This window comes from Pristiophorus japonicus, chromosome 2 (assembly GCF_044704955.1).
Source record: "Pristiophorus japonicus isolate sPriJap1 chromosome 2, sPriJap1.hap1, whole genome shotgun sequence".
Lineage (NCBI taxonomy): Eukaryota > Metazoa > Chordata > Chondrichthyes > Pristiophoridae > Pristiophorus > Pristiophorus japonicus.
The window spans coordinates 203,203,167-203,224,453 of record NC_091978.1 but is presented as its reverse complement, the minus strand read 5'-3'; the positions used below and the strand labels follow the sequence as shown (position 1 = coordinate 203,224,453).

Genomic DNA, 21,287 nt, shown 5'->3' with positions numbered 1-21,287 from the left:
TATATAGATTGCTCAAATGCAACTGTGGTGCAGAGAGATATAACATTTGTAGCCACAGTAGAAATCATAGTCACTGAACAAAATGTAGTTGTTTTTTTCTTGTGGTCCTTGTTCCTTGATTTGAAGCAGTAGATGTATAAATAAAGTCCTGGTGGTGAGTCCAAATGCTTTATAAATCAAGCATTCCATGTACTTTCCAAAAGTCCATTATATAAAAAATTATGCCCATTTGATGTGTTTCACTTCAGTCACATAGTCAGTGCACATTCTGACACAGTGCACTTTATTATTAGATATAAATTCATAACTCATGAAATCCCCGTGGACACATCATTTGGAAAAAGTATTCAAAAGGAGGAGTGTTGGACTCTGATCATAACACTGGCATCTTTAAGATCTTTTACTATAAATTTATAATGGTCTCTTATCTCCATGCCCATGTTGATTTATGGACATTGTACAGCAGTTGGAATCTGCCTTAATCATAGGAATCCAAGATGTACAAAAGGTGAAGGAGGACAATTACTAAAACAAGATGTGCAATGAATTCTTGCAATTTTAATAAAACTTCAGTGGCTGTAAAGCCAGACCAGAAGAACAGCTGAGGCTAGTTCAAGGAAGCTGATTAAAGGTTATTGTTACATTGTTAGCGCAAACCTTTAGTTCAAAGAATCAATTTAAACGCTAAGGGTCACTGTTACATTGTTTGTGAAAAGCCAGCAAAACATTAGAAACCATTTCATATACTCATTGGAAAATGGTGCATTCTCCATCACTGTCAAACACACATGACAAACAGAAATATTTCCTAGCTTATCTCATCACAAAATTATGAATATTATTGTTTTTCCATTTTCCAATTTTTGAAATATTCCAACCCAATAGCTGCAATATTTTGATTAGCAGAGAGAGAAAATCATAAAAACAAAGTCTGTTCTACCCAAAAGGCAGAAAGCAAAAACTTCCAATTTCTTTAGTATTTATATTTTAATAGTCTGTGAAGATTAAATAGAGATTTCAAAGCCCATTTGCTTCTGTTTGGTATATCAAGGACAAATAAAGCTTTAAGGACTATCAATTGAACCATATTGAGTAAAGTTTCCAAAACAACATCAAAACCAAAGTAACTTAATAAGAAGTGTACATTTATATTAAGTTTCTATTTTAATACAGCCAATAAGCTCTTTAAAATAAATGCTAATAACTGCATTAAATAACTGCATTTAATAAAAATGTTTTAAATGCTGCACAAAAGTAGCACATCTGGAAAACTAATCCCCAGGAGTGAAAACAAAGCTATCACTGCTCCATATTTTCATTAAACATCTGAAAAGCCTTTAGTGCTAACAACTGGACTATACTATGGCTAAGGTTTCAATATTGGAAACAGGATGGGGAGGGCAGGGGCTGCAGAAAAAATGCATTCAGAAACCTTGCTGAGAAACTGTATCCAATTTGAAAAACAACAAAATGTTTAAAGTACAATTTCAAATTAAGGCAAGTTACATTCTCCTCTATAATACTACCACTAATAGCTGCATATTCATTTTCCATTTTGACATTATTTATATTTGTGTCGAAGTGTAAGGTCACCTCCATTTATTTTCAATATTTTCATTATTCATCAAGATATTGCAATTATAGAGGAGATTGAGCTGTGCAAAATGATATATAACATTATACTTGGTGCATAATTCCATTTCCCCACCAAGAAAAAAATAAACATTTTGAGAGACATTTTCTAATTGGCCTCCAGCGGCTCCTTAAAAGTTAGACCACGCAATGCCTGGTACAAATGGTACTATCCCCATATGTACCTCGAAATTGTAATTGGGGTCCTAAAAGCATCATAAGATCCCAATTTGTATATTTCAAGTGGCTTCCCACCTGAAACTACTGCCCATCTCAGGACTCTGCCCAAGATGGTCGACTCGAGAAGCAGCATAAATGGGACGAGAAATTAATCAATGCCATTTTTGGGCCGCTACTGTCCTACTTATACTGGGCAGAGCGAGTTACAATTGGCTCTATAATCTCCACAATGCCACGTTAAGCCCTGTTCAATCTGGTATTTGTCATTTTCAGCATTGAGCTCTTATTTCTATTCATTTCAAAAGGATAAACAGATAAGTCAAAAATAAAAAAATCTCAGAATTTCAATTTTTGGATTGCTTAATATAACAATGCTTATAACATACTGTTACATTTTTAGACTTTACCAAATATTTTCCTCATGCCCTCCACCAAAGACCACTCCAGTAAGCAAGCCCATGCTCTCCGAAGACTGAAGTGTGACATTAGACATAAAATCTCCGATAATGTGCTGCTGCCTAGAGGTCAAAAAGAAGCCCTCATTGCAGCGTTTAGCTTCCTGGAGAGGAGGTGAGTCCTTTTAGATTTGAGAAAGTGGAAGAATAAGTAAAATAAGACCATGGCTCAGGCTAGAAACTATTGGGTTCATTTTAAAGTGCACCTGTAGGAAATAACAAATAAGCCTAAATCAGCAAGAGATGCTTAACTGTGCATTTAAACTTTCACATATAAGGGACTGAATTTCTGGCAATGCATTCCACAAGCAGAACAATCATGAATATCAACAGAAGCATCAGTACGTGGAAAGTGTCCAACTATCCAATCTAACATTGAATGTTGACATGGTTTCAGCCTCAATCACTAACTTTGGGAGTGAATTCCACAGCCTCACAGCTCTCTACGGGGCCGAAATTGCCCACTGCCGGAAACGTGGCACACCTACCGTGTTTCTGTTGTTTTTACCAGTGCGGTGGATGCGGTGGCCTCTTGTGCGAAATTCCGCTCTTTGGCTTTTTATTTTCAGCAGACCGGAGGTCAGTCATAATGGGGGCGGATGTGCGGCAGTGAGGGAAAGTTCGCAGTCTAGAGCGGGGGGGGAAGTTGGGGGCGGGTGTCATGTCTGTTGCTATCAGTCATCAGTGTAGCGCTGATGGCGTCAGCACAGCACCACGGCTCTTCCCTTCACTTAAAAGGGGAGAGCCTGCACAATTCTTTAAGTTCGGTCCACTGCACCACCAGGGAGGGTTTTGGCCGGGCCAGTGGACTGGCACCCAAAAGGGTTGGCGGCAAGGCCGAACCCCGAGGGCATAATTGTCATCCCGCAATGGCAGTCGGCTGACAAAAAAAAACATGGCGGTAGTGGCAATAGGTCCTCCCCTTTAATGGCAGCCACACCGCCAGTTTAGAAGAACTCCAAGCTCAGTGCACTTGCAGAAAATGCTGCCGGTGGCACCGAGTGGCGGGAGCAAGATTTTTTCAGTGGAATTTCGACATTGGAGGAGGAACATCGGCGTGCGTGATCTGATGATGCACTTAGTACAGATCGGCAGCAGCGGAGTGGTAGTGAGGGGAGCGAGTCACTGCCGGGATACTGTAGGAGCAAAATTTCCAAAATGGTGGCCAATACATGAAAGATTGGCGGCCATTGCACTTGGCAGCATGGTCACCGATGTGTTCTAAATCTCTTAGATTTAGAGGGGGAAATTGCCCTTCAGAAAAAGGCCTGTTAGCATCTCTAAGAGACAGTAAAGGGGCGGTAAGGCCTTCCCAAGCAGGGGCGGGTGGAAGATGTGACTCATGTGCATTTGCCCCTGGGCTGGGAGTGGCGGAAACGGGTTTCCGTCGCCCCCCCATGTTTCCGCCCCGCCCGGCGCTCTGACCCATTGTTGTCCGCGCGCTGACCCCTGACTGCCCGGCGGCCACCCCTTTTCAGCCCCATGGAGGACATTGCCCCGCTGCCGCCCCCGGTCGGTGCCCCCGACAGCTTTGTGAGGCGGGAAGCTGACAGTGACTGGACGGTGCAGCCACCCTTAAAGGGGAGGCCCGATAATGGCAGCCGCTGATTCAGCCAGGTCGCCAACAGGCAGTCCGACACCCCCTCTTGGATGCCAGGCCACTGGCCCTGCCAAACCCCTCCACAGTGGCCCAGTGGGCTCCACAGAGGCCTCACTGGGCCTCACAGCGTCCCTCCCCTTTACGACGTGTCAGCGTGATGCAGCATGTCCAAGTCGCACTGACATCGGCACTGCTGCGCTGATGTGGTTAGCACGGCGGTGATACTGTCCCAATGCCACCTCCAACAGTACCCGAAAGCACTGGGAGGCAGATTAGTGAACTAACAGCCGTATTATCCACCTCTTCCCTCCGACTCCCACTGGGTGCTAAATTTCCGGCTAATTCAAAGAGACCTTCCCAATTTCTCGTTGAGGGTAATTTCGGCCCCTTAATCTTGTATCTGTGGCCTTTCATTATTGCCATCTCAACTATTGGAAACAGTCTGCTTCTATCCACTCTGTTCCATTTTTTCAGAACTTTAAACACTTCTCGTATATTGCCCAATGATCTACTCCATTCTAATTGGAAAGAAAACTATGGCCGGGATTTTGCTCACCTCAGTGAGTCCATGGTGGACGACATTAGTGGCAGGTCTCAACCCTGCTGCTGGCTCCATGCTGCTCTGTTGAAGTGATTTTATCTTGATTGGACCCGCCCAGCGCATTGCCTGGCCAATTGAAGGAAGCGGATCTGGTGACGTCATTTGATGATGCGTCATCAACTGATTTCCTTAAAGGGACCATGCGCAAATTTATTTTGACATTTGTGCTGTCAGTGTTCTGCAGCATTGTTGCAAACATTGACAATGACTGCACAGAGGCACAGGGCTGCACCCAGGTTCTCCCATGACTCCCTCCATATGCTAATGGAAGGAGTCACAGCATGCAGGGTGGTTCTCTTCCCTTCCCATGGGCAAAAGAGACTTCCCCAGGAGGTAAACACAGCCTGTTTGCACATTGCAGGAGGACTGGGGTGCCTCAATTATTTTAATAGGTCATGAAACGTTAGTATAAAGTCACATTCAACCTAATCCTGCTGTGCCTCTCATCACATCCCCATCGCTTTGCCTTCCCTACCTTACTCAGACCAACTTACTTTGCACCTCCACTCATCGCTCTCTATCTATATTATCACATTCCCATCTCACGAGCCACCCCTCACACTTACCCTCATCCTAATGTAATCATACCAACTAACAACACACAAATGCAGCCACTTGGGTGTTTTATTCAATGTTCATGTAAAATTTCTGTTAATGCGGTGTCAAATATTGAAACCTTTATTTTCAAAACTTTTACGTTCTTGGAGAGATTTGTGTGCACCTCTCCAATGATGATGAGTGTGAAACAAATGGCTTCGGCATTGCAGGGATGCTTTAAGGTGTTGGTGTAGGGTGATGCCAATGTGGTGCATCATGTGGCAGCCAGGGCATCAAATGAAGTAAATCTGACCGTAGCGAGACCATACCTGGCCTCCCAGTAGCAATGTGATCAGGAGCTGAAGCCCTCTGTCCTGTGCAGCATCAGTTGATTGTGGAGAAGGTTGGTGTTCATAGAATCATAGAAGTTTACAGCACGAAAGGAGGCCATTTCGGCCCACCATGTCCATGCCGGTCAACAAGAGGCTATCCAGGCTAATCCCACTTTCCAGCTCTAAGTCCGAAACCCTGCAGGTTACAGCACTTCAGCTGCTCATCCAAGTACTTTTTAAATGTCATGAGGGTTTCTGCCTCTACCACCCTTTCGGGGCAGTGAGTTCCAGACCCCCACAACCCTCTGCGTGAAGACATTTCCCCTCAAATTCCCTCTACACCTTCTACCAATTACTTTAAATGTATGCCCCCTGGTTGTTGACTCCTCTGCTAAGGGAAATAGGCCCTTTCTATCCACTCTATCTAGGCCCCTCATAATTTTATACACCCCAATGAGGTCTCCCCTCAGCCTCCTCTGTTCCAATGAAAACAAATCCAGCCTATCTAATCTGTCCTCATAGCTTAGATTTCCCACTCCCGACAACATCCTCATAAATCTCGTCTGTGCCCTCTCCAGTGCAATCACATCCTTCCTGTAATGTGATGACCAGAACTGCATGCAGTACTCCAGCTGTGGTCTAACTAGTGTTTTATACAGATCAAGCATAACCCCCCCTGCTCTTCTATTCTATGCCTCGGCTAATAAAGACAAGCATTCCGTGTGCCTTCTTAACCACTTATCTACCTGGCCTGCTACTTTCAGGGATCTGTGGACATGCACTCCTAGGTCCCTTTCTTCCTCTACACTTCTCAGTATCCTACCACTCAATGTATATTCCCTTTCCTTGTTAGACCAGCAAAAATGCATTACCTCACACTTCTCTGGATTAAATTCCATTTGCCACTGTTCTGCCCACCAGACCAGTTGATTGATATCTTCCTGCAGCTTTCTTCTTCATTATCAACCACACAGCCGATTTTAGTATCATCTGCAAACTTCTTAATCTTACCCCCTATGTTCAAGTCTACATCATTGATGTATATCACAAAAAGCAAGGGACCTAAATCTGAGCCCTGCTGAACCCACTGGAAACATCCTTCCAGTAGGAAAACACCCATCAACCATTGCCATTTGCTTCCTGCCTCTGTGTCAATTTTGGATCCAACTTGACATTTTGCCCTGGATTCCATGGGCTTTTACTTTTGTGACCAGCCTGCCTTATGGGACCTTATCAAAAGATTTGCTAAAATCCATATACACTACATCATACGCTTTGTCTTCATCGATCCTCCTGGTTACTCCTCGAAAAATTCAATCAAGTTAGTCAGACAAATCTCCCTTAACAAATCTGTGCTGGCTGTCCTTGATTAATCCATGTATTTCTAAGTGAAGGTTTATCCTGCCCCTCAGGATTTTTTCCAATAATTTTCCCACCAATGAGGTTAGGCTGACTGGCCTGTAATTACTTGGCCTGTCCCTTTCTCCCTTCTTAAACAAAAGTACCACATTAGCAGTCCTCCAGTCCTCTGGCACCACATCTGAAGCCAGAGAGGATTGGAAAATGATCGTCAAAGCCTCTGCTATTTCCTCTTTTGCTTTACTTAACAGCCTGGGATACATTTCATCCAGGCCTGGGGATTTATCCACTTTCAAAGCTGCTGAACCCCTTAATAACTCCTCTCTCACTATGTTTATTTCATCTAATATTTCACACTTCTTCTCCTTGATAGTAATATCTGCTTCGCCCCTCTCTTTTGTGAAAACAGACGCAAAGTATTCATTAAGAACCATCTTCCATCTCCACACACAGATTATCCTCATGGTCTCCAATATGCCCTACCCTTTCTTTAGTTATCCTCTTGCTCTTAACATATTTATAAAACATCTTTGAGTTTTCCTTGATTTTACTTGCCATGAATTTTTCATGCTCTCTCGTTGCTTTCCTAATATCCTTTTTAATTTCACCCCTGGACTTTCTATATTCCTCTACAGATTCTGTGGTATTTAGCCCTCGGTATCTGTCATAACCCTCCTTTTATTTCTTTATCCTACCCTGTAAGTTCCTCGACATCCAGGGGGCTCTAGATTTGTTAGTCCCTCCCTTTTTCTTTAAGGGCACATATTTGGCGTGAACCTTACCGATCTCCTCCTTGAATGCCTCCCACTGCTCTGACACTGATTTACCTTCAAATAACTGTTTCCAGTCCACTATGCCCAAATCATTTCTCAGCTTAGCAAAGTTGGTTTTTCCCCAATTTAGAACTTTTATTCCTGGTCTATCCTTGTCCTTTTGCATAACTATCTTAAATCTGACTGAATTATGGTCACTAGCACCTAAATGCTCTCCTACTGATACCCCTTCCACCTGCCCAGCTTCATTCCCTAAAACTAAATCCATAATCGCTCCATCCTGTGTTGGGCTTGCTACATACTGGCTAAAAAAGTTCTCAAATGCATTTTAGGAATTTTGCATCCTCTATACCCTTCACACTAATTTTGTCCCAATTTATATTCGGATAGTTTAAACCCCCTATTACTGCCCTATAGTTTTTGCACTTCCAGAAATTTGCCTACATATTTGCTCTTCTATCTCCCTCTCACTGTTTGGGGGTCTATAATACACGCCCAGCAGTGTGATCGCCCCTTTTTTGATTTTCAGTTCGACCCATATGGCATCGTTTGATGATCCCTCTAACATATCATCCCTCCTCACAGCTGCAATAGTTTCTTTAATCAATACCGCGACCCCTCCTCCCTTTTTACCCCCCTCTCTATCCCGTCTGAAGATCCTGTAACTAGCAATGTTTCCATTGGTGCTGTTGGTGTTGGGGCTGATTGTGCTGGGATTCTAAGGACCAAGATGAGAGACTATAAAGGGCACCCATGTTGATGGAATAGATGGCAGGTGCAGTAGAGATAACAGAAACATTCCGCAAGTCCGTAAGACAAGGGTCCTCCACCAACCTGTCCCCACCGCACAGTACTGTTCCCCGGTCATCAAGATCAATGGCGCGGCCCTGGACAACGTGGACTATTTCCCATATTTCGGGAGCCTCTTATCAACAAGGGCAGACATTGACGATGAGATTCAACACCGCCTCCAGTGCGCCAGTGCAGCCTTCGGCCACCTGAGGAGAAGAATGTTCGAAGATCAGACCCTCAAATCTGCCACCTAGCTATTGGTCTACAGGGCTGTAGTAATACCTGCTCTCCTGTATGGCTCAGAGACATGGATCATGTACAGTAAACACCTCAAGTCGCTGGAGAAATACCATCAATTATGTTTCCGCAAGATCCTGCAAATCCCGAGAGGACAGATGCACCAACATTAGCGTCTTCGACCAGGCCAACATCCCCAGCATTGAAGCACTGACCACATTCGATCAGCTCCACTGGGCAGGCCACATTGTTCGCATGCCTGACATGAGACTCCCAAAGCAAGCGCTCCACTGACACCTGGGAGTCCCTGGCCAAAGACCACCCTAAGTGGAGGAAGTGCAGCCGGGAGGGTGCTGAGCACCTCGAGTTTCATTGCCGAGAACATGCAGAAATCAAGCGCAGGCAGTGGAAAGAGTGTGCGACAAATCTGTCCCACCCCCCCCTTACCCTCAACGACTATCTGTCCCACCTGTGACAGGGATTGTGGTTCTCGTATTGGACTGTTCAGTCACCAAAGAGCTAATTTTTAGAATGGAAGCAAGTCTTCCTCAATTCCGAGGGACTGCCTATGATGATGATGATATTCCAATGAGGTGACACTGGATAGAGAGTTTGCTCCAAACACTTGCAAACTGCATACAGCAACCTAGTGAAGTTGTGCTGTACTCTCTATAGAGTCTCAATAGCCTTCCTATAGTGTGGAACCCAATACTACATAAAATGTTTCTTTGGTTTCTCCACCCCCCCACCTCTCCCCGCGGTGGCCTGCGGTTGGCACTGGAATGGGAAATTGGGTCATAGGTCATTCTGAAATCATTAATGAGATAAGAATGCTTAATTTGAAAACTCATATCTCATTCAAAAGGCGCAAAACTTTGCTCAATATATTACTATGAATTCTAGGCAGAAAGAAATCATCAATAACATTTCATATTTAAAAAAATATTTATGTAGGAAAATGAGAAATGCTGAGATTTGCTTTATTTCAGCTGTGTTGAGAAAGCTCTGCTTCAGATGCCCTTCATTTACATTTGATTGGATGTACACTGGTCCTTTAGCCTTACCCAACTTTATGTATTATACAACAACAACATCTTGCAGTTATATAGTTTGACAAAAATACTAAGAGAAGATGATTAAAAAATACACATTGAGTTGTTATGATCTGGTATACATCTTCTAAGGGTGTTGGAACCACATTTTCAACTTTCAAGCAAACTTTCGAAAGGAATTGGATATATACTGAAAAGAAAAAAATTGCAGGGCTATGGGGAAACAGCAGGGAAGTAGGACTATGCGCTGCAAGGTTCTATGATTCAATGAGTGTCTTTAACCTAAATACAAACTCCCAAGGTACTTCACAGAGGCATAAGAGAAAAATGAACACCAAGTCAAAGAAAGAGATGTTTTAGGATGGGTGACCAACAGCTTGGCTCAAGAGGTGGGTTTTAAGGAGCAAAGGGAGTGGTGAAGCCTAAGGAGAAAATGCTACTCGAAAGAAAAGCAGAACTGTGTTAGAAACATAGAAACATAGAAAATAGGTGCAGGAGTAGGCCATTCGGCCCTTCAAGCCTGCACCGCCATTCAATGAGTTCATGGCTGAATATATGCAACTTCAGTATCCCATTCCTGCTTTCTCGCCATACCCCTTGATCCCCCTAGTAGTAAGGACTACATCTAACTCCTTTTTGAATATATTTAGTGAATTGGCCTCAACAGCTTTCTGTGGTAGAGAATTCCACAGGTTCACCACTCTCTGGGTGAAGAAGTTTCTCCTCATCTCGGTCCTAAATGGCTTACCCCTTATCCTTAGACTGTGACCCCTGGTTCTGGACTTCCCCAACATTGGGAACATTCTTCCTGCATCTAACCTGTCTAAACCCATCAGAATTTTAAACGTTTCTATGAGATCCCCTCTCATTCTTCTGAACTCCAGTGAATACAAGCCCAGTTGATCCAGTCTTTCTTGATATGTCAGTCCCGCCATCCCAGGAATCAGTCTGGTGAACCTTCGCTGCACTCCCTCATTAGCAAGAATGTCCTTCCTCAAGTTAGGAGACCAAAACTGTACACAATACTCCAGGTGTGGCCTCACCAAGGTCCTGTACAACTGTAGTAACACCTCCCTGCCCCTGTACTCAAATCCCCTCGCTATGAAAGCCAACATGCCATTTGCTTTCTTAACCGCCTGCTGTACCTGCATGCCAACCTTCAATGACTGATGTACCATGACACCCAGGTCTTGTTGCACCTCCCCTTTTCCTAATCTGTCACCATTTAGATAATAGTCTATCTCTCTGTTTTTATCACCAAAGTGGATAACCTCACATTTATCCACATTATACTTCATCTGCCATGCATTTGCCCACTCACCTAACCGATCCAAGTCACTCTGCAGCCTCATAGCATCCTCCTTGCAGCTCACACTGCCACCCAACTTAGTGTCATCCGCAAATTTGGAGATACTACATTTAATCCCCTCGTCTAAATTTTACATTTTGTTTTCTTCCACAGAAGGTGGAGTCCATTGATCTCATAGTACATTAAACATGACTGGAGTTTAAAAAAAAATATTCATACTGCTGTTCTGCTGCAATGCAATATCATCAACATTTTTGCATACAGCTAGGTGGCAGCACATTGCTTCTGTTTAAATAGCGATCTTGGAATTGATAAATGGACCTAATTTTAAACAATTAATTGTGCTATGGGTGCATTTACCAATGAGAGTTTGGTTTCTTCTTGTTTGGGAATTTTAAAGTTTTATAATTAGTAAACTCGGTGAAAAAATGTGCTTAATGTTAACATATTAAAATCATAAAAGAAAACCTGAACAATATTCCTTCCAACAGAGAACAGCTATCTTACTCAATTAATTTACCATCATATATAGGAGATAAATCCAGTATCGAAAATGATTCACTGCTCTGGCTATTCAGGGGCCACTAAAATATTTCTAAACAATAATTCGCAGAAACTGATAGTGTTTTTTTTAAGCCTGTAACACACATTCAGTATGCTTTGAGTTCACATAATCCCTCACTCTTTAATATCAGAGAGAGGTTAAGTGAGTGCGCTAGCCAGACTATGTTGGCTTGATGAGCATTGAATGAGAAGATTGGTTGTCTGCTCCCCGGCAGAGAGGGTGGGCAGAAATTAACATCCTAAGGTTTCTCAGCTAGCCAATCACTTCATTTGTACAGAGAATTGAGTACTCAGTTACATATAACAAAACAAGTCCTAAAATACAAAGGTTGATTTGGATATGCCAGTGTCACCTGTAGTTCAGTTGATAGCACCCTTGCCTCAGTCAGAAGGTTGTGGATTCAGGTCCCACTCCAGGGACTTGAGCATAAAAATCTAGGCTGACATGCCAGTGCAGTACGGAGAGAGAGTACTGCACTGTCAGAGGTGCCATCTTTCGGATGAGACGTTAAACTGAGGCCCCATTTACTCTCTCAGGTGGACATAACGATTCCATGGCACTATTTCGAGAAGAGCACAGAAGTTATCCTTGGTGTAGGCCAATATTTATCCATCAATCAACACCACTAAAGCAGATTATCTGGTCATTATCATATTGCTGTTTGTGGGAGCTTTCTGTGCGCAAATTGGCTGCTGTGTTTCCTACAACAATGACTACACTTCAAAATGTACTCCATTGGCTGTAAAGTGCTTTGGGACATCTGGTTGTTGTGAAAGGCGCTATATAAATGCAAATCCTTCTTTCTATATAATCTTCCTTGGACTATATCTTCCCAGAATACATTATTTTGTACGAAATGCCCTAACAGTCATCATCATTAGCAATTTACTAAACAAAAAAAATCCCCTCACTCACCTGGAAGGGAATATGTCTTCTGGTTAACAAAAAGGAACACAAAAGTCAGTTACTTTTGAGTGATAATTGAAGTATGGCCTTCTTGTTTGGTTTTGTCTGTATCTCATAATTCCCTAAAGCAGAGTTTAAGAAGTTACTTAGCCCTGGTCATACTTATTTATCTCCAAAGTTCATGATTTAGAACTTCTCACTAAAGTTTTCATTTTTACAGTATTTTAGTATTAAGGTATTGCAACTTCTCACAATTAACTTTTCCAATTGAGACAAAGGCGTTTTTATTTAAAGTTATTGATGTCATTGAAGAGAAGCTAGCAATTGTGTTTCCAAATGAGAACATTTTATTTTCCAGGAACTTTGTAGATTTGGTGCTGCAGAGCAACTCCTAACAACTAGTGCTTTATACACATATTAAGGGACAAATCATTGTTTGGCCTCTGCAATAGATCGAGAGGAAATCAGGCAATGTGGGCTTTTGATTTCCTGTCTAGCGCACCCTGTAGGTTCCACTCCCCGCCTGGGGAATCAGCCCTTATTCCCTAAGCGACCTAGTAAATGCTTTGGCACAGCAATTCATTTTGCTACCAGAAGGATAATAATGGGCCAGATTTTCCTTTCAAAATAACGGTGAGGCTGTTATTTATGTGTAAATGGTACAGCAACTTCAGACGAGGAGCAGATTTGCAGTTAAATGCCAATATTCAAAAGTTACCGTGCGAGTTGCTGTTAGCTTTGTGAAAACAGCACTTCGCTGCTGCCTTCCCATTGACATGCATTGAATGGTGTGAAATTGCTGGGGCCGAAACTCAGGGTCTCAAAGCGACCCGTTAGTGCCCGTTTGCAGCGGCCATTCCTAAAAATTGAATGGCCGCCGCTTTGGCGTCAAAAGGCCGACCCGACCTAAATTCAGGTCGGGGATTTTTCGGCCTGGACCCCATCCCGCCCAAGTGGTATCACCACCAATAAAATCAATAAAAAAACAATAAAAATACTTACCCAGCGATTTTCACCTTGCTCTGTGGATCCCCCGCTGCATGGTGCCGCCAACAGGTTTCTCTGTCGGTGCACCTCTGCCGAGCGACTGCGGGCCGCAGTGCAAGAATTTTTGATGGCCAACTTCCCGATCAGCCGGGAAAATACTGGCCCGAATTCAGTCGGGCCACCAACGGGCAGCCTGGCACATCCTGTTGGGTGCCAGGCCGCTGGCCCGGCCACAACCCTCCCTGGTGGCCCAGTGGCCAAAGTAAAAAAATGATTTAACGAAGGGGAGAGAGCGTGTGACGCACACGCGCTGTGATGTCATCACGTTGAGTGACAGCGGCGGGCTGGCCTTCCGACCCATTTTCAGCCAGTCAGCCTGGCTTTGAGTCTAAGGCCCGCCCCATTACGATCCATTTCCTGTCGGACTTTGAACAAAAATTCAAAGTCCTGAAAATTGATCTACTCACCGCACCAAGAGTTCCAGCGGTGAGTAACAGTTAAAAACTTATAGGTGCGCCAGCTTTCTAGCACACCTGAATTTCGGCCCCGCTGTATTTGCACAGTCAATATGAATTAAACTCGCCATAGAAAGGTAAGTCTTGTCATTATAAACATAAGTACTCTTGTAACAACATGATAATTGTTAATTACTGCAAATCAACCCCTCTGGCACTGAAAATTAACTATTACAAGTGTGGAGTCTCTTTTCTTTTTGTTTATTTTTTCTTCTCTTAATGCAATCTTTCTTTCCCTCGCTTTATTTCTCTTTCTGTACCTTTTTTGACATTGAATTTACGCTAATTTACATTTTCTTCTCCATTCTTCTGCTGTTTATTTCTCAATTCTTCAATTTGATTGGTTAAGGAGATACAAAGTTGGTTTCCCTGTTCACTCCGGTACCAGATGCCCTGTTTCCCTCACACACCCAATATATTAATAGGCAAACATGATTTGACTTGAACGGTGCAGGGGCAAGTTTAACTAATTGCAGATGCCATTAGATGCCCTGCTGCAGCAAAATCTGGTCCAATACCTTTCCTGACTGCAGAGGTGAAAGAGAAGCTTTGTCTGAAGAAATAAACACAATATAGGCCCAATTTTCAAACAGAAATCCAAGGGATCACAGAATGCCAACAGATATTTTCCAGTCATGGCATACAAGATGGCTCCCCTGATTTAAGATACATTTATTCCACATGCATTGGAATTTACGCTACAATATGTGACAATATGCTGTAGTTTAATTCTGCCAGAAAGGAGTTTGTGTCCAGTTCTGATTATAAATGTCAAAGGTTTTCTTTGTTACATGTACCTCAGAGATAGTCCCGTTACCTTTTGGGAACAGATCCTACTGGGATTCAAAAGAAAAAACAATTTTAAAGTGAAACATTGACATTGATTTAAATTTCCCTACAACATTCACATTGTGAACATCTAATTGAAATTTTCCCAACAATGTGATTTTCAACCACACATCACAAGTGTGTTAAAAATAGCATACATTCGAGTTCTCAAAAAATGTATGTGTTACTGAAAAGTAGTAATGTGCTATAACAAACTGTGTTTATGGTGGATTACTTACCATAGTGTATGGGAAACACTGGTGGTAGTTCTGGCACAAGCTTCAAGTTTAGAACATGACATCTCTTTAGAACTCAGCTATAACCCAATTTCACCCGGATTAACAGAACTCAGGACAAAGTTAGGACCAGGTAAACAGCTTATGGGTGTTTTAATAAGATTTAAGTGAGCTGAAATATTTGTGTGTTTTACATAAAAAAACTGCAAACCTCTGGCCCTGCTCTGCCGCCACTGTAACAACAGTGGGGAGGGACTTCCGACCCACCAGTGTCATACAAGCCTGACCGTCAATGGAAACCCCGGGGCCAGGCTATTACTATAGAGCTGACAAGCGGACGTGCAAGTATTAAACATAGAAACATACAAACATAGAAACATAAAAATATAGACAATAAGTACAGGAGTAGGCCATTTGGCCCTTCGAGCCTGCACCACCATTCAATATGATCATGGCTGATCATGCAACTTCAGTACCCCATTCCTGCTTGCTCTCCATCCTGCTTGATCCCTTTAGCTGTAAGGGCCACATCTAACTCCCTTTTGAATATAGCTAACAAACTGGCCTCAACAACTTTCTGCGGTAGAGAATTCCACAGGTTCATAATTCTCTGAGTGAAGAAGTTTCTCCTCATCTCGGTCCTAAATGGCTTACCCCTTATCCTTAGACTGTGTCCCCTGGTTCTGGACTTCCCCAACATCAGGAACATTCTTCCTGCATCTAACCTGTTCAACCCAGTCAGAATTTTATATGTTTCTATGAGATCCCCTCTCATCCGTCTAAATTCCAGTGAATATAAGCCTAGTCGATCCAGCCTTTCTTCATGTGTCAGTCCTGCCATCCCGGGAATCAATCTGGTGAACCTTCGCTGCACTCCATCAATAGCAAGAATGTCCTTCCTCAGATTAGGAGACCAAAACTGTACACAATATTCAAGGTGTGGCCTCACCAAGGCCCTGTACAACTGCAGTAAGACCTCCCTGCTCCTATACTCAATTCCTCTCGCTATGAAGGCTAACATGCCATTTGCCTTCTTCACCACTTGCTGTACCTGCATGTCAACTTTCAATGACTGATGTACCATGACACCCAGGTCTCATTGCACCTCCCCTTCTAATCTGTCACCATTCAGATAATATTCTGCCTTCCTCTTTTTGCAACCAAAGTGAATAACCTCACATTTATCGACATTATACTGCATCTGCCATGCAAATTTGCCCACTCACCTAACCTGTCCAAGACACCCTGCAGCCTCTTAGCATCCTCCTCACAGCTCACACTGTCACCCAGCTTAGTGTCATCTGAAAACTTGGTGATATTGCATTCAATTCCTTTGTCTAAATCATTAATGTAAATTGTAAATAGCTGGGGTCCCAGCACTGAACCTTATGGTACCCCACTAGTCACTGCCTGCCATTCTGAAAAGGTCACGTTTATTCCTACTCTTTGCTTACTGTCTGCCAACCAGTTCTCAATCCACGTCAATACATTACCCCCAATACCATGTGCTTTAATTTTGCACACTAATCTCTTGTGTGGGACCTTATCAAAGTCCAAATACACCACATCCACTGGTTCTCCCTTGTCCACTCTACTAGTTATATCCTCAAAAAATTCTAGATTTGTCAAGCATGATTTCCCTTTCATGAATCCATGCTGATCCTGTCACTGCTTCCCAAATGCGCTGCTATTACATCTTTAATAATTGATTCCAACATTTTCTCCACTAGCAATGTCAGGCTAATTGGCCTATAATTCCGTTTTTTCTCTCCCTCCTTTTTTAAAAAGTGGGGTTATATTAGCTATCCTCCAATCCATAGGAACTGATCCAGAGTCTATAGAATGTTGGAAAATGAACACCAATGCATCCACTATTTCTAGGGCCACTTCTTTAAGTACTCTGGGATGCAGACTATCAGGCCCTGGGGATTTATCGGCATTCAATCCCATCAATTTTCCTAACACAATTTCCTGACTAATAAGGATTTCCTTCAGTTCCTCCTTCTCGCTAGACCCTCGGTCCCCTAGTATTTCAAGAAGGTTATTTGTGTCGTCCTTAGTGAAGACAGAACCAAAGTATTTGTTCAATTGGTCTGCCATTTCTTTGTTCCCCATTACAAATGCACCTGATTCTGACTGCAAGGGACCTACATTTGTCTTCACTAATCTTTTTCTCTTCACATATCTATAGAAGCTTTTGCAGTCAGTTTTTATGTTCCCTGCGAGCTTACTCTCATACTCTATTTTCCCCCTCCGAATTAAACCCTTTGTCCTCCTCTGCTGGGGCACTCATTAGATGGGGCAGGTGGGATTATGTGGCAGTGGCAGAGCTGCAGATCCAGTTGAAGATGAAAGAATAGCACAAAAATGAACCCTTTTCCATTTCTCCCTTTCCACGGCTTGTGGAATCCCTGATCAAAGGCTGGGACCTTCCGCAGAAATGATGGCAGCAGCGCCCGTAGAAAGGTCACTGTGTTCCGCGTGGGATTAACAATTATCCTTTAGATTTGGCATATTACATCAGAGATCATATGGAACAGCCACCATTTTTTCTTCCCAACTTTAAAAGTTGGTAAATATCCCACTATCAGAGCATTATCAAACTACAACAAATAGATTTGTTTACAAGTAAACTAATTATTCAGAAGCTGTAAGATGCAACAACATATTGATGGTACAATACATAGAAAAATAATAAAGATAGCTGATTAAATAGTAATTTTCTAGAATGCATTTCTTGCACAGTTTGCTATGCAATTAGGATTTTGCATGAAACAGTCTTGGTAGATATTCAATAACATATGTGGTCAACATTTCTATATTGGTCCATGAAGTTAAAGTGCCAATTTCAGAGTATATAGGTGAACTCAAGATATTGATCGGCAGAATATACTGATCTTCCAGCAAATTAACTGAACTTAAGATATTGATCTGCAGTATATATTCCAGGCCAGAAGCCTCTGAAGAATGAGCTGTTACTCTATCAAGTTCAAAGTCGATGGTAGGAGATTTTGCATTCCACACTTATGAGCAAGTCAGTTGTTACATAGGACTTGTTGATACTTTACACAATTTTAGAACTTCTCTTTCGCTATTGCCCATTTTGTGCTACCGCTCAGGACGGATTTCATTCCCCATTTACATCATGAACTTAAATAAAAATAAGTGTGGTGAAAATTTGTGGATTTAATCATACTCCTGGAAGTTTTCTCAGAGCCGCTCCCACACCGCTGGTGTGATTCCGCCACAAGTGCGTGTAAACGGAGTTTCAGCCGCATTTCTAGCAAAGTTAAAGCAGCGTAGTGAGAGCAGCTCTGAGAGCAATCACAGCCAATAATTATCTCTTATTTTTCCGAATACTTAGAGCTGGAGTTGTAAAGCAGACTGTTTCAGGTGCATTGTATTGTTGCCAGTTTGGATATCTGTCTTTGGTAGGTTAATTAAAAAAAACATTACAGTACAGTCTCCACCACTTACATCCTCCACGTTTTCCGAGGCTGTCACCTAGATCCTGTGGCACTAATTATAAATTGAAAAGTTAAATTAATGCGGTAATGCTAGTCATGATTACATCTCTAGATTTACCATGCCCAGAGCGGGGAGAGATTCTATTGAAAGGTGTTTCTGTGAGTTGAGGACATTTCTTTCAATAATGAGGATGTGTTTGCATTATACATAGCATTGCTGCTCTCTCCTGGTCATCGGGTAGCATAATGTTCAACAATTTTGCTCAGATACAATTAGTGCCAAATTAAAACAAACTTTGTAATGGCTCTGTTATAGCACATTATTTCTTTTACATTGCACCATAGTTAAACAATCAAAGCTCTGGAAATATCTTGTTGGTCTGGTTCAGCACTGTTACACTGGTATCAAGGTTAAAATGGATACACTTCCAGATTCAAAGGTGAGCAGACACATAATATTTCTCCTTTCAACTAGCTGAACATTACTCTTCTGACAAATCACTGTTAAAATATGAAAGATTCATACTACAATAGGTATTTCTAAAACTAATGGACAGATGACAAATACTGCATGCTGATTGACTTCCAGCTTCGAAACACACTTATTAGTGTCTACCTTCCAGAGTCACATTACCCATCTATGAATTCATTCCTTTTTGGCATGGAAGCAAGTCATCCTTGCTTCGCGAGACTGCCTATGATGATGACCCAGATATTCTCAGTGTCTACTCTACAGCACTTCCAGAGTCACACTACCCAGATATTCTCAGGGAGCGAAAATGCCCTGTTTTTATGCCCCATTAGTGCTTCCAGGGGGCATTAAAGGGGCGCATGGCAGTTTTCACCCGGGGAGCGGAGCGCTACTGCATCCTGGGAAATTGTCCCGGGAAATTGTCCCGGAGGCTTGGGAGGCGCTGCGTCTTTTATGTCTCTTCAATCTCTCTCTGTTAATCCCACCTTTCTTTTCGTCTCTTTATTTTGTTTTCTGTACATGATTTTACATTGAATTAAATATTATAAGTTATACTTCCTGGTTTATACTCTGCAGCCTAGATTTTACATGGAGCCAAGTTCTGTGCAGGGTCAGGGGGGTGCTGTTGTGAGCTCAGGAAACTCAGAAGAATCAGTTTCTAAGTGCCCTGTTACCAATTCCTTAATAATGGATTCCAGCATTTTCCCGGCAACTGATGTCAGGCTAACTGGCATGTAGTTCCTTGTGTTCTCTCTCCCTCCTTTCTTAGAACATAAGAACATAAGAACATAAGAATTAGGAACAGGAGTAGGCCATCTAGCCCCTCGAGCCTGCTCCGCCATTCAATAAGAACATGGCTGATCTGGCCGTGGACTCAGCTCCACTTACGCGCCCGCTCCCCATAACCCTTAATTCACTTATTTGTTAAAAATCTATCTATCTGTGACTTGAATACATTCAATGAGCTAGCCTCAACTGTTTCCTTGGGCAGAGAATTCCACAGATTCACAACCCTCTGGGAGAAGAAATTCCTTCTCAACTCGGTTTTAAATTGGCTCCCCCATATTTTGAGACTGTGCCCCCTAGTTCTAGTCTCCCCGCCAGTGGAAACAACCTCTCTGCCTCTATCTTGTCTATCCCTTTCATTATTTTAAATGTTTCAATAAGATCACCCCTCATCCTTCTGAACTCCGCTTTCCCACAAATCTTTGTGTCACCTGCAAATTTTATTACACTACACTCTGTCCCCTCTTCCAGATCATCTATGTATATTGTAAACAGTTGTGGTCCCAGCACCGTTCCCTGTGGCACACCACTAACCACCGATTTCCACCCCGAAAAGGACCCATTTATCCCGACTCTCTGCTTTCTGTTCGCCAGCCAATTCTCTATCCATGCTAATACATTTCCTCTGACTCCGCGTACCTCTATCTTTTGCAGTAACCTTTTGTGTGGCACCTTAGCGAATGCCTTTTGGAAATCTAAATACATCACATCCATTGGTACACCTCTATCCACCAGTCTACTCAATCTATCATCATAAGGTAACCCCCTCATCTCCGGAATCAGCCTAGTGAATCGTCTCTGTACCCTCTCCAAAGCCAGTATATCCTTCCTTAAGTAAGGTGACCAAAACTGCACGCAGTACTCCAGGTGCGGCCTTACCAATACCCTATACAGTTGCAGCAGGACCTCACTGCTTTTGTACTCCATCCCTCTCGCAATGAAGGCCAACATTCCATTCGCCTTCCTGATTACCTGCTGCATCTGCAAACTAACTTTTTGGGATTCATGCACAAGGACCCCCAGGTCCCTCTGCACCGCAGCATGTTGTAATTTCTCCCCATTCAAATAATATTCCCTTTAAGTGTTTTTTTTCCCAAGGTGGATGACCTCACACTTTCCGACATTGTATTCCATCTGCCAAATCTTAGCCCATTCGCTTAACCTATCCAAATCTCTTTGCAGCCTCTCTGTGTCCTCTACACAACCCGCTTTCCCACTAATCTTTGTGTCATCTGCAAATTTTATTACACTACACTCTGTCCCCTCTTCCAGATCATCTATGTATATTGTAAACAGTTGTGATCCCAGCACCGATCCCTGTGGCACACCACTAACCACCGATTTCCACCCCGAAAAGGACCCATTTATCCCGACTCTCTGCTTTCTGTTCGCCAGCCAATTCTCTATCCATGCTAATACATTTCCTCTGACTCCGCGTACCTCTATCTTTTGCAGTAACCTTTTGTGTGGCACCTTATCGAATGCCTTTTGGAAATCTAAATACATCACATCCATTGGTACACCTCTATCCACCATGCTCGTTATATCCTCAAAGAATTCTAGTAAATTAGTTAAACATGATTTCCCCTTCATGAATCCATGCTGCGTCTGCTTGATTGCACTATTCCTATCTAGATGTCCCGCTATTTCTTCCTTAATGATAGTT

The 21,287-nt window shown here is 42.7% G+C and overlaps 1 protein-coding gene across 1 annotated transcript in view; it reads right to left on the bottom strand.

Moving 5' to 3' along the window:
• LOC139233019 (Kv channel-interacting protein 4) overlaps positions 1-8,359 on the bottom strand; it is a 259,879-nt gene extending 251,520 nt beyond the window's left edge. The window contains exon 1 of the mRNA XM_070863529.1: positions 8,304-8,359. Within this exon, the coding sequence (XP_070719630.1) occupies positions 8,304-8,337 (34 nt within the window). The 5' untranslated portion in view covers positions 8,338-8,359. The remainder of the gene's footprint in view (positions 1-8,303) is intronic.
• Between the last annotated feature and the right edge of the window lie 12,928 nt (positions 8,360-21,287).